The 13,936-nt window shown below is 43.3% G+C and overlaps 1 protein-coding gene and 1 long non-coding RNA gene across 3 annotated transcripts in view; both read left to right on the plus strand.

The window, feature by feature from the left end:
- Positions 1-4,389, plus strand: part of LOC135918337 (uncharacterized) — a 40,425-nt gene extending 36,036 nt beyond the window's left edge. Inside the window, exons 10-12 of one of the 2 annotated variants that reach the window (XM_070524404.1) lie at positions 637-810; positions 2,540-2,665; positions 4,041-4,386. In XM_070524404.1, coding sequence (XP_070380505.1) covers positions 637-810; positions 2,540-2,665; positions 4,041-4,244 — 504 coding nt within the window. In that variant the 3' untranslated portion in view covers positions 4,245-4,386. Of the gene's footprint in view, positions 1-636; positions 811-2,539; positions 2,666-4,040 lie in introns of both variants that reach the window. The other variant, XM_070524405.1, reaches the window with a different exon arrangement.
- Positions 4,390-7,552: 3,163 nt separating this feature from the next.
- On the plus strand, positions 7,553-13,918 carry LOC135918327 (uncharacterized). The gene is made up of 3 exons (XR_010569634.2): positions 7,553-7,733; positions 12,032-12,143; positions 13,525-13,918. It is a non-coding gene; the product is annotated as an uncharacterized lncRNA (long non-coding RNA).
- Positions 13,919-13,936: the final 18 nt, after the last annotated feature.

Here is a 13,936-nt window from a genome sequence, read left to right on the forward strand (position 1 = left end):
AGCGCGCGAACAGACGAGTGTGACTACGGAAGAACACAGGATGAGCACCGTCTGTGAAGTGCATATGTTTGCACAGAAATAATTATATTATGAGTGCGAAACCAATGAAAAATAAAGAAAGAACCCCCATGAAGTAGTAAGAACGAAAATGCAATGAGCCATCAATGAAACCTATCCCTCCTTTGAGAGCAGTATCAAAGCCTGGGGGGGGCTAATGCATCTGGCCAGTGTGCAATCAGCGCAAGCGGGTCAATAGCTGAAGCATTTCAAATTGTAAAACGTGAGAGAGCGACAAATCAACCATACTTCGATAATGTCAAAATAATTGGCATTGATTGATGACAGGTGTTGTTTTCTGTTATTGGTAAGGTTTTGTTCTCTCTTTGTTTAGAAAGCCCTTGTTTTAAATCCGTTGTACTTGAGAACACACGGTTTCCTCAGAATAGTCCGCTTTTTAAAGAATATCTTTACAGTGGAGAACCTGTACCGAAAAGAGCAGGAAAAGTAACTAGTAGTGCTTGAGAATTACGCTGATATGCTGTAACAGTTTTTTATTATAAGTTGATGAAAAAGCTGTTTAAGCGTTGTTAATGATAGTGTTCACATCCGTCGCGTGGTCTTGTTTGCTCTGCGCAGACAACGGCGTTCGAGAGTTTCCCCAAGCTGTCGACGTCAACTCTGACGCTGAAGTATGCGCTGTCAGTGACCATGAAAGGGCGTTTGGCGGTCCCCAAGGTGCCGAACCAGTACGGTTTCTTCGCGCCGTGCATCACGAACGACAGCATCGATTCGTTCGCCAGCCTCGCCGACGTGAGCCAAACCAAGCATAGTCCTCATCGACGTTGGCCTACCAACTGCAGCTTATGTTTACCGCATTTACGCGACTCTAACGCGCACCCCATTTTCACGGTAAAAAAAAAGTAAACGAAGAGACGCTAAGCAAACTTATTTCTTCGATGTCAGCAAATTACACACGTCCCCGATACCAAAAAAGCCACCCCTGGTGCGTGAAGATGCCTGGTGGAAACAAAATTCTAAGGCTTTTACTGTGCCAAGACTGTATATGCTTACGAGGCACATCCCTGCTGGGGGCTTCAAATTAACTTTGACCCTTTGGGTTTCATTACCGTGCATACGATGCACAGTACGCATGCGCTTTTGCATTTCGGCTCTATCGGAATGTGGTCGCAATGGCTGGGATCGAACCGGCGACCTCAAGCTCTGCAGCACAGCGCCATAGCCTCGGGGCTTGCACGGCCGCTAGGCTTGGACAGAAAAGTGAAAGGCTCGTAGTGACGTCGCCTTGAAATTCCTGGATCAGCCCGCCGGGACATCCTGTATTCTGATCACGTCTTTTTGGGCCCAAGTTAAATTATCGTCATGAAAAAATAAATGGACTGCATGGTATTCTCAAAGAACCAAATTCTCAACTTCGAAAGTTTCAAGAACATTCGCTCAATCACAACGGCCGATGTGCGAAGAAGAAAATACTTTGCAATACATGACTTAACATTTACGACTGGCCTTGGGGTTTCGGTGTGAAATTCAAAATTGGGAGCTTTACCGCCGGTTTTTTCTTCTTCTAATATATCAACGCAAAGCCAACGTACGCAGAGTTCTTTAGTAATACCTGATGAATTTAAATTGATTAAGCGTTTGTCTTAAGTGACTCTTCAACTTGCCCCTGTAGCTCGGACTGGTGATTCGATCCTACTTAGAAACGCAGTAGTACTAACTTAGTATACGCAAAGTGTGCATGTGAGTAATCGGCAGTTACGTGGACGCACTATGAAAAAAAAATGCACATAGAATCACGCATCCACCTTGACGTTCTTTTTTTACGTTCTAGCCCGCAGTGCTTAGATATGAAATAATATGAATGACGCATTTATTGACAGTATAATAGGATTTGTGGCTGAAGGGGATATAGAGAAATTTAGCAGAGTTGCGCGGAGGTTACGGCTCGTACCAGAAACAGCCCAAACTCGGCCGGTAGAAAGAAACATTCTGGGTTTTACGCGCCCTGACACGATTAGATTACGAGGCACGGTGTAGTGGGACACTCCAGAATAGTTTTCAACTCGTGCGATTCTTTGATGTGCAGCTTAAGTACGTACGCGATTGCTTTTCAATTTTGCTCCCATCTAAATGCGCCCGCTGCGAGTGGGGTCGAACGGGCGACCTCGAGCTCAACATTGCAACGACATAACCACTGGACTGGTTACTGAGCCGAGATAGCTTGAGCCAGCCTGGAGGTCAGAACGACAATGACAGCGTTGTGACAGAAACGCTGCCACATTGTTTAAAGACGCTCTCACTAGTTGTTTATTTGTTGGCTTGTCTGTTTTGTTTGTTCTTGAAGTGACATAGAAAAATGACAAATAACTACTCTATAAAGGTATCCGAATAGGGTGTTAGGCATAAAAAAAACATTACAACTATACTTATCAGATGTCATGGTCTTCATGGTGCTTTTGTGTGCATGTACGTAAATTCAGACATGGTGATGTTTCTTTTCTTTTTGATCCTCACGTGGCAGGTGTGCAAGAATCCGAACTTCGCGTCGAGACCGGCTTACGAACCTACCGCGGAGGCGACGCAAATTCACCATGTCACCGAGCCCATGGTGTTCTCTTACGACGACCGAGGAGGACTGTGCAAGAAGGTGCGAACCACCGGACGACGACAATTTTCAATAGATGTAGACGCATTAGATCTATATAGATCTAATGAAATCAGCAGGAACTGAAATTTTTGTAGTGCAAAGCTACACTGCGCGGGTTGGAGCCGCGTTTCGCGTGCTTTTGGCCCTGCGATACTGCGCATGCGCGAGAGCCGCGTGACGTCACGAGAGGCGCAGCCAGCGCGCGCTCCTCGCCGTCGCCGGCTGTTGCGCATTCCAGAATTGTGACGTCGCAGTCTCCGCAGACGCGCCGGCGCCGTGTGCGCCCGCTGCTGCATTTACGATCTCGGTGCCGCGCGGCACTGCGCATGCGCGAAAAGGGCGCACCGTGCGTAGAAATGCGCGGGAGAGACGTTTGATGCTGGCCAAACAAGGTCATAGCCGGATAAGCTAAGGTTAGCAAGTAAGGCAAGCGATTGACCAAGCATAACCGTACCTTTACGCTACGTTTAACCTGGCATAGCTGAGCTAAGCCACTGCCAATTCCTTTGTGGCTCTGCGACATTAGAAGGAACCTTTACCTCAGTAAACTTCATCCAAATACATGGAAACCAAAAAATTTGTTTGCTCGTTAGCCACTCTTCCTAATTCTATGAACTGTGTTGCATTATAGCTATCTACTCACTGTTGGTACTAGCTTCTTTTATTATGGCCGTCCACCTTTCCACGAAAACTTTTGAATATCGCATCATAAAGGAACACTAGCATGAAATAATTTCGCAATTGGAAACGGCATCAGAAGTGTATAAACCACGTCTGTTGATGAATACAAAGCGGAGAACTGTGATGTAAAATACATCGATCTGAAATGTACCACTAATGTATTAGTGAAATTTTCTAAAGCCCTTACAAACAGTGCAACAATTTCAAATTAGCGTGTAACATTACACAGTAAACCAATTTGCACAAGTAAGGTGTTTTAGGTCAATAACTCCTGTACTAATGATGAGTGATGAAACTCACACCTTTACGGGTGTATGGGTGCGAATTATGGAGCAATTTGCACCCTTAAAGAACCTTGGGGGCATAAATGGGTTTCGAGTGTTTACAGCACATTAGTCCGTTTCCGATACGCTGAAATTTGAAGTTTGCATAATTGTTATGCCAGTGTTGGTGTAGAGTTATAGATTGCTAAGATTGATATATGTATTGATATATATAGATATATCATATATATATATGATGATATATATATTTATTGATAAGATTATAGATTGATATATATATATATATATATATATATATATATATATATATATATATATATATATATATATATATATATATGTGTGTGTGTGTGTGTGTGTGACTACGACTATGACTTTTTTTTCTTTTTGTTCTTCACATTCTTCGGCAGCTATGCACCATCCAGGCAGTGGATCCCACCGTGAAATTCGGCATCGCCGTTTTCGACCTCGACTACGCGGACTTTTCGAACACCTGCGGATCGAAGGACGGGCCATTCTCGAGGCTGCGCCAGCTCAGCAGCGTGCTCAACTTTTTCCGGACGAGGTTCAAGACCGAAGCAGACACTGAAGATTGCGTGAAGCTGGCCACGTGACCGACGTGTGCTTCGGAGACATGAATGTATAGCGTATACATCAGGCGCCCTCCAATCCATCCGGGCGCCCCTCCTCATTTAGCGATTGAAAAAAAAGACAGTAAACGCTTGCGGCGTTAGATGCGTACTTGTGTCGTTCATTACTTGCGCTGGTCTGTGAATCTAAGTACAGAGTTATAGCTAGAACGGACCCAGTGCATCCGCCACACCCCAGAAAATAAGTCGTAGAAGGTGTCGATTCAAGAAAAAAAAAATATGCACTCGCAGGCGCACATTGGTCCCACTGAGGATATGAATGTATCGTTTGTATTTTACTGGGTAAATGTGCAGAGAACAGAGCCGGGCCACCGGCGCATATGCGGTAGCAGCACAGGTTGGGCTGCATATATAAGCAGACTTGTCCAGAGTTCTGTCCTGTCACGTGACCTACTGGGCAAGGCAGCAGCAGCCATAGCTACGATCAGCCAAATCTGGGAGGCTTCGCTTAGTCAAGGCTTCAGTTAGAAAGCTTCACTTAGTGAAAGTTTCATTACAAACTGAGTTGTTTTGTCAGCTTTCTTTGCGAGAACTAGGAGCTCCTGGATGTGCACAGTATATGCTGTGGTCATGCACCTATTGGAGGCGATTGATTGCCTAAACAAAAGTGAAATGTTTCCTGAGCAGAGTACGTTAATAAAATGATTACGTGATGCTTTTATGTACGTTTTGTTTTGCAAAATATGAGGCTCGAGCCTTCGTGGTACGTAGAATTCAACTTATACCTCAACTTTCACAGAGTTAGCAGGTTTAACACTGTTATTTCCATATTCAGCCGTAATTATTAGCTTTAAATACATGGCGATACATAGGCTTAGCCTAGTGCAAAGCTAAATAAAGAATAAATGATTACATAAGCAGAAGCCTCTTGTTTACCTCCCGCAGTGGCTTAGTGCCGATGGCTTTACGTTAGGTATGGGTTCGAGTCCCGAGCACGGTGATTGCATTTCAGTGAAAGCTACTGCAAAAAAAAAATGTTTGTGTGCATAGCGTCAAGTGTCTGTTAAGAAATCCTGAACTATCAAAACGTAGGACAATACAGCTTCACGACGCAGGACATTGGGCATTGTTAAATTCTAATCGCTAATGACAGAACTCAGATGCGACGCTCTTTGCGAGAGAAAGCGAGTTGTGTGTTTATTCGGAATCCCTGCCATATATTTAAAAACCATCATATATTTCAAATTCCTCATACATTTCACATTGATGGAATTTGCACGTCTCATTTCCACATAACCACACAATTTCGTGTCTGTGCATTTCAAAGGACTGTCTGAAGCTAATTGAAGTACAATATCCGCAGGATTCCATTGCCAGCGCTCGTATGCAGTTTACACGTGTACGTCTGAGCAAATCACTGTCATTTGCGGCAACAGTTAAAAGCGTATATTTCCTTGTTATTTCATTCAAGATTAGTTATGCACGACATTTCATTTTCTTCTTATTCATCCATCTTCTTGCGTAAAATAACACGTGACACTCGTAGAATATTTCCTTGAAGAAGGTAGCAAAAGAGAACGGCAATCTCAGTCCAGCCTGCGTGCAATGAAGTCGTACATCATGTCTTTACATGGTTTGACTATAACTTGCCGAAGAAAAGTGCCAGTGCGAAGGACGCCGGCAAAATTATTTTTATAGTGTTCTTTCTGGTTGCATATGCTGATAGCATCAGCTTCATAAATTGTGCGCAGCAGCTTTTGTTCGGGGGCAGCCATGTTTGTATTGTTTATTGGTTTAGAAAGTATGATATCGAAGCAGCACATTTACATCGGACACGTAGACGCACGCATAGAAATGACCTACACAGGCGCTGCGTATAACTACGCTGTGTATGTGTATGTAGTTTCGCGGTGTATGTCCTTTCTATGTGTGCGTGTAGGTGTCACATGTAAGCGTGCTGCTTCAACATCATGGAGCACCAACTAGCCCATTAGTATATTTTAGCAAGCGTACTTTAATTTGTTATTTTGGTTGAGCGTATATAATCTGTCTTCAATTGAATCGTACAGTGCTTAAAAAAACAATCTTTCGTATTTGGCCGCTCGTAGTGTGTCAATTGATGACCCCGTTGCTCGATTGACCCCTAGGTTGGAAGTCGAGCACGAGTTCGTTGCGTTTTGCGGTTCCGGTTAATTCAGGCTCCATTTTGAACTTACAGAAATATAAACCGACCAATAACGCACTTTCCTAAAATGCGTCAAGTTTCGCACTGCCAAATTTTTTTTATCTAGAGTGGAGGCTCGTGCTTGATAAGTGATTCATCAGATTGCAATTATCTGACATTCGAATACAGCAGATCCCATTTCAGGCACGACTCCGTAATACATAGATTATTATAGCTCACTTATGTATGTGCTAAGTGCAGGAATCTCCTGCGAGAAGTTTCTTAATATTAACAGTCACTGCTTTGACCAGGGTCACGATAACGACATTATTGGCACGACGACTGCCACGCCATGATGACTAAGTCCACGACGACTCGATGACTCACATGTATCCAACTCGGAGAGAAGACTACGCTGACGGCAAATACATTTTCATCTAGGGGCCTCTACCCAAGTTGTGTCATCGGAACCTCTGGCCAATATACCACAATGATTGCAGCTGTGAACGATGCCACTAAACCTGGATGAAGTAACATTGCCTATAGCTATAATATCAATTTCTGGTTTTGGTTTGGGCTCTCAGGCGTCAGAATGTGTCAGCCTTTGTGACGTGTCACGAGCTTGCTAGAGTTGAAGCCTTACAATTGGCGTATCGCTTTAGTGACGTGGTTAAGCAGACCATCTGATGGCTCTCATTCGAGATAAGTTCATTCAGATTCATTGGTCGTCGTTTACAGCACAAGAAGGAAGCAGTTGCCTGCCACGCGTAATACGCAAGCAAACGATAATTCACTCAGCACGTCTTACTCGCGTGCACGCAGCAGTCTGGTTTATTTATTTCGAAATCCGGTTACGTGTGGCGAAGGAGACCTTGAATACTGCGAATCATCTGTAGTGGTAGTGCAAGTCGAAATGTTTGCGTGTCGCTCGTTTTTCTTTTTTATATGTAGGATACGGCCTCCCTTTTTGATCGTTGCCACCTCGACATTTTTTTTTTTTTACATACAGCTCTGTCGTCTGTGTACTTAAACAAATTTCGCAACGACTGTCTTCCTGCTGTCAAGAGATCAAGGCGAGGTGTCTACCCAAATACCCAGCACTGGCGTCATCGGTGACACAGCAGTCGTGTGTCCACTGGTATGGAGAGGCCGAAAGGCGCGGTACATAAAGAGGCGAAGATCAGTGTATGCGTACACACTAGTGCATAAGCAGCACCAACAGTACCAGCAACGTCTCGTCATGAGTCTCACCAAAGCAGCCGTTCTTTTATGCTCTACGACCTTGTTCTTGTCTCGGTGGCACTGTTCCAACGGCTACGTTTCCATCGGACTGGTTCCTGTCGAAAATGGTAAGCCTTCGGAACTCGGAGTCCTTCAACGGAAATTGAGCGCGGCGTAACAAAGCACATATTGAGAGGCCTGTTCAAGGTCTGAAGTACAGGGTGCGGCAAAGGTTGCCGCACTTTCCAGGAATTAGATTTTAAAGAAAGCCAAATGGTGAAAAGAGAACAGATTTCTGAACGTCATAAGTGCGGAATTATGAAAAAGAAGCTGCACAACTACAATGTTCAAAAAGCTCACAGACTGACAGAGCACATGAACAATACCAGGGTCATAAGATGCAAAGACCTGTTCATACGCTTTGGCATCACGGCACGCCAACATAGAATTCTCCCCAAAAACGCGGCAGTGCTCAATATTTTGGAAGTTTTTAAACCGCGGAACCATAGGGCATTGACAAGACGCCTCAAAATAAAGGATCGCCTCAACAGATTCTCGTCCTCAATCAGTGATGGTTTCTGGGGGCAATAAATTCCCGTGGAAAGATGTCGCTGGTTGGTTTTCATGGTATGGAGAGTTAAAGTGAATAGTGCAAATTATGTGGTAGAAGTCCTGAAGGCGGTCCTACCTTGGGACGAATCACACTTGGGAAACCGTCAGTAAACGTATCAGCAGGGTTATGCTCCGGCTCACAAGGTGGTGCAACATTGGTTCACGAAAAATTTGCCTGCATTCAATTTCGCTTCAATATGACCCCCAAGCAGCCCTGATTTAAACCCGCTTGACTATCCTGTCTCGTCTGTGTTTAAAAAGCCCAGTCTGCTTTGGTCCTCACCGCAATTCAGCTGCTCTTTGTCGGGCGTTAGAAAAAGCTGGAAGTGAATCAGACAATGGAACACATCCTTGCCACCATCGATGCATTTTCGAAGCGAATCAAGGCTTGCAGTTGAGGAAAATAGGGAAGACCTTGTGAAAAGTAGAATTCAATTTTTGTACGTAAATCTTAACCCACCCCCATATTAGGCTAACATAAAATAAATTTTGTTACAGTGCATCGCAACCACATTTATGGGCTTTTGTTTGAGTGTGAAAATTTTTGCGGCACCCTGTATATATATGACGGATGAATCAATAATTTTCTTTTATTTTAGTGGTAGAGTTCATTAAGGTATGTTGTATAGTCATGGTGGAGCAAATGTTTTATTTGCATGGAGCTGTTTTATTTACTTATGAGTTTCACTTAATTAAAGAGGTCTGCCGCAGCAGTTATTAATTCCTCCTCTCATCTTTCGCACGTTACCTAAGGTGTACCACAAGGCACCGTTATTGGGCCATTACTGTTTCTAATATACATTAAAGACTCACCCAATAACATTTCCTCACACGTGCGCATTTCTGCAGACTGCATTCTTTATCGTTCCATCAAATGTGCCGATGATCATACTGCTCTCCAAAAAGATCTCGAACTTATTTCTCTTTGGTTCAACACTTGGCTAATGAAGCTTATCGTTTCTAAATGTAAAATTATCTCTTTTATCCGCAAGCATACTAAATCTACGTTTCTTTATCACATAACATCACTAATTTGCATGATACTCAATATAAATATCTTGATGTTAACCTAACTTCGACTATTTCGTTGTCAATGCGCATTGCATACATATGCGCCAATGCTTCGAGATCATTAGGGCACATAAGACGCAAGTTACATAATTTTACGGAAGGCATTCGTAAACTAGCTTATCTAACATTTTTTCGACCTTAGTTTGAATACGCCGCATCCATCTGGTCTCCCCATCAGAAATGCTTGATCGAAAAAGTCGAATCTATTCAGAATAGGGCTGCGCATTTTATTTCGTGTTGTTCTGACTATAACAAAAGCATAGCACAAATTAAACTCGACCTCTCACTGCAGCCCTTGCATGATCGTAGTGATATAGCCATGCTATCATTATTTCATAAATATGTCCATAATACAGCACCATCAGTTCTGTCTCTTGAAACTCCTCCTTACAGGTCACACCGGCAGGACAATCAGATCAATTTCAAGCGTGTCTACGGAAAGATTAATTCATTTACCTACTCCGCTCTTCCAAGAGCCATTCGCCTTTGGAACAATCTTCCTAACGCCATCGCTTATGAGAGTGAGCAGGAAAACTTCCGGCATCTTCTAACAACGCATTTTTCTACGTAACCTAACGTGTTTTTTCTTGAGCTTCCCGTTATTATTACGCTACTGTTCCTTAAATACTGTTTTGTTATAGCCAAATGTGTCCCTATCGCTCTGTAATTCAATTGATTATATTGATATTGATTTGTGAAAGTTTCTTGTTCACTGACCTCTCGCATTCAAGAGCATTCGGTTTGTCCTTTGTACAAGTTTAACGCCACATTACTGTATGTTAGTACATTTCTTACACTGTATTTTTATATGTTTTCACGTATGTATGCTAATTATCGTACAATATTTGAGTGTACTCTCCCCCTTGCACAATGCCTCTAGGGGCCTGTAAGGTATCTCTAAATAAATAAATAAATCAATAAATAAATAATATATCGTGCCCAAAATTTGTGGCTTTTCTTTTAAGATGTATAGTGTCCATAATTAAGGCATTAAGCTATAGGTATCGGCCGCCCTTCAATCAACCTCTATGACGGGAACTTGAGTAACTATGTGGCACCTAATACGTGCCTCTCTTCAATGGCAAAAAAAATTCTTGGAATTTCTTCGGTGCTGGGTGGAATCATGCCCGCGTCACATTTAATCGTACAGACGTGTCTGAGTGCACATTCACACAAACACCACGATAGGAATTTGCGGCGGTACTGCTGAATGACGCAGCATGTCCAGAGGGAAACGCGACAGAGGAGCTCAGCTGCACACACGCATCATGCATGGCGCGTCTCTGCGCTGGCAATACGCTGTATTCAATCCTGGTGTTAACAGCGCAGAACGTAGAAGGGACACGAGATGAGAAGAGGACACCACAAGCGCTGTACGGCACCGCACGCCACCACAAGTCTTCTCCTCTCGTGTCCCTTGTCCGTTTTGCGTTGTTAACACCAGGATGGAAAACCAAGGAGCCCATGCTGCTGTGCTAGCGAAATGCGCTGTATTACGTTGCTTCATTGCTAATCGCATTAAGGTCGACATTCGTCATACGATGGTGTTCTGACGCAATATTCGCTATGGGCAAACAGAATATGCGATAGAACTATGCCCTTGGACCGCTTTGAACTGGTTGGAGGAAAAAGTAAGGTAGATAAATATATTATCTGTTGCGCTCCCGCGGAATTGATTTCTGGATGGCTGTTGACGAAAGCAAAAAAGAATGAGACAACTTTTCCGTCAGTACACCTTTAGAACATTTAACAAGTGTTGGAAAATTCTAGTACTTGCCTCTGATACTCTCATCGCGTACGTTGTGAAATGCAAAATATGCGTGAATTGACGAATTTGCAAAGCAAGAGTGTGCACTGAATGTGTTCTGCCATTACTGATACGAGGGGGCGAAGCTCCATAGTTAACCAAGGTACCACAAAAGGCTGCGCTACTCGATTGCACAAAGAGCGATTCAACGGAAAATATTAGCCGCAACCTGAATAAAGCAGTAACATTGAAGAGCTAAAGCTATGCAGTTTATGATAGGCGTAAAGCAAATCCCGCTGGCCTGTGACCGACACAGAGCGGGTGCCAAGGAAAGGGAAACGTAGCAGTTCGTGGTGGCACATTATTGCATGAACTCACACGATCAGTAATTCTGTACACATACAACAAATTCGTCCAACGCAGGACGTGTGGATAACTGCAGAAATAGCTGGCGATAGGATTTTTTCCTGCTGTGGAACTGTATATGGAAGAACTGTACGAAGACGAAAAGAAAAATAAGAGCACTACCTGCCGGCCATAACATACGTTTACTCTTACTGACTGCTTGTATAAATGGTAAAAAATTATTATACTATTCATTAAATTAATAAAGGGAAAATCAGACGTCCACTCGTAAGTAGCAATTGCTACAAAGGAAACCCATACGGCTCTCTCGAAAGAAAAGCTTCACAGTTGAAGAAAAATTCGTCCTGGTCCGGGACTCGAACCCGGGACCACCGCCTTTCCGGGGAAGCCGCTCTACCATCTGAGCTAACCAGGCAGCTAGCAGATGGCAGGGCGAAGTCGTATTTGTCGACAACACGAAGCAAAGGCAAGTGTTTGACATAGTAGTTCTGCGGAAACCCGCAAGGTGGAGAGAAGTGATTACTTCTCTCCACCTTGCGGCTTTTCGCAGAAGTACTACGTCAATGATTATAATATGTCGCTAAACGAGCGGCCATGTGAATGATTTGTCTCTTTGTTGTTGTTTTAAAGGCAAATGTCTGTACAACGGCACGAAAATACCACCGGATGAGCCTCTCAAGCTGGAGCATCCTTGCGAAGAATGGGACTGTGATTCATCTACCGGAAAACTTTCTATAACTGGGTTAGTCGCACCTTTACGTACCGAATCTGATATACATTCCTTGTGTAAGATGTTTTCAAGGAGAAAGCGTAAATTCTAAGGTGGATTCCTAGCTGACCAAAGTTTTTTTTTTTATCTAGCATGTTTACGGAGTACGGAATTGTGTAGTTTACGACATTCATAGCATGCGTGTCTAGCGCAGTCTATGCAGAACAAAGGCATCTTATTTACAGCAGAACTTCTCTTAATGCAGTGCGCGAGGGTATATAGAGTTTCCCAGCTAACGTTACTCGCGCTGTTCAAAGAAAAAAAATTAACAATACGGTGCAAGCTACAACTTTAAGATCTACGGTGCTCAGTCACTAGACCTCTGAAGACCGATCATCATAGAACTTAAAATCGCATCTTGGACTGCTTTTTATCATTTTTATAATTGAACCGCTTCGGTAACGTTAGCTGAGTCACCCTACATATACGTATATAACAGGCGGGAGTCGAAGCTCAGATTTTGTAAACTATGGAACATTTCGTAGGCATACGGTGTGCTCCCCCTTTCTTCCAAGCTGATAGCGCTTTTTTTTATGCAAAGCAACACGTTCTACGGGTGATGTCAAAAAACCTGGCAAAAATAAGGGATGGGTGCAGCAATCACTGCCATCCCAGCTACCTGTCACGCACTTGTCATGGGTGATATTCACCACCCTAGCACCCTTGCACTGACAGTGCGTATGAGTGCGAACGCTAGCAGATGGCGCTGGTCAGTGCCATAGTAGAGTACCGGCAACTCTAGCAGTACCACTCCATGGTAGCGATACGCTAAAGCTTTCTGACACGTATTTCAGACATCTACACTCCTTCAGGTTCTGCTCAGAACGCATATACTTGGTGCACGGAAATGTTCTGATGTATTTTCATTCAATAAACATTCGCTTCGTTTAGTTCTTCCTAACCTTCTACATGCTATAGCTTCGCACTTAGATCATTTGGTTGAACGACTGTGCTTCCAATTCAGTGATGCATAGTTTGATCACACGATCCCAAAAAGTTCTGATGTATTTTCATTCAATAAACATTCGCTTCGTTTAGTTCTTCCTAACCTTCGACATGCTATAGCTTCGCACTTAGATCATTTGGTTGAACGATTATGCTTCCAATTCAGTGATGCATAGTTTGATCACACGATCCAAATTTTGCTTGCGTTATAACTGGAAAGTTTTCATTTTCAATTGAACCCTCACATGTTTCCTTTGAACCTGGCATTACTTTCACATTTCTGCAACTTTTTTTTATTTGAAATTCATCTACCGCCGTCAAAGTGCTTGAACTATAACTCAATGACTGAACAATTAGCTACCACCAATTCATTACAATAAAGTTAGAGATGTCACGTTTTCTCTTTCAGTTGTAATTCTGTGGAACCGGGCCGCGGCTGCATTTTAATCAAAGGCCGGGGAGTATATCCGGACTGCTGCGGCCAGGTAGCCTGCTACTAGAGGTCTTCGATGTCTTCAAGATTCACACTGTGCTTGACGTCTTCAAGTGCCGCGATGACCGGAGATAAGTGCTGTGGGAATATCACATGCACGGTGGTTTAACGTTTACAAGCATGCACAAATCTTCGCTGCTGCATTGAGAGATGTAAAAACCCCTTTAGAACCTTATAACTTCCGGCAGTCGCCACCCGAAATGACATAACGAAGAATTGTAACCATCATGTGGACGCTTCCATTAATTGAGGTGTTTCTTCTATACAGCTCTGTTATTCTGTACGAAATAAAGATGAAAGATATTCTTTATCACTGTGTGAAATTGAA

Source organism: Dermacentor albipictus, chromosome 8 (assembly GCF_038994185.2).
Source record: "Dermacentor albipictus isolate Rhodes 1998 colony chromosome 8, USDA_Dalb.pri_finalv2, whole genome shotgun sequence".
NCBI classification, from domain to species: Eukaryota; Metazoa; Arthropoda; class Arachnida; order Ixodida; family Ixodidae; genus Dermacentor; species Dermacentor albipictus.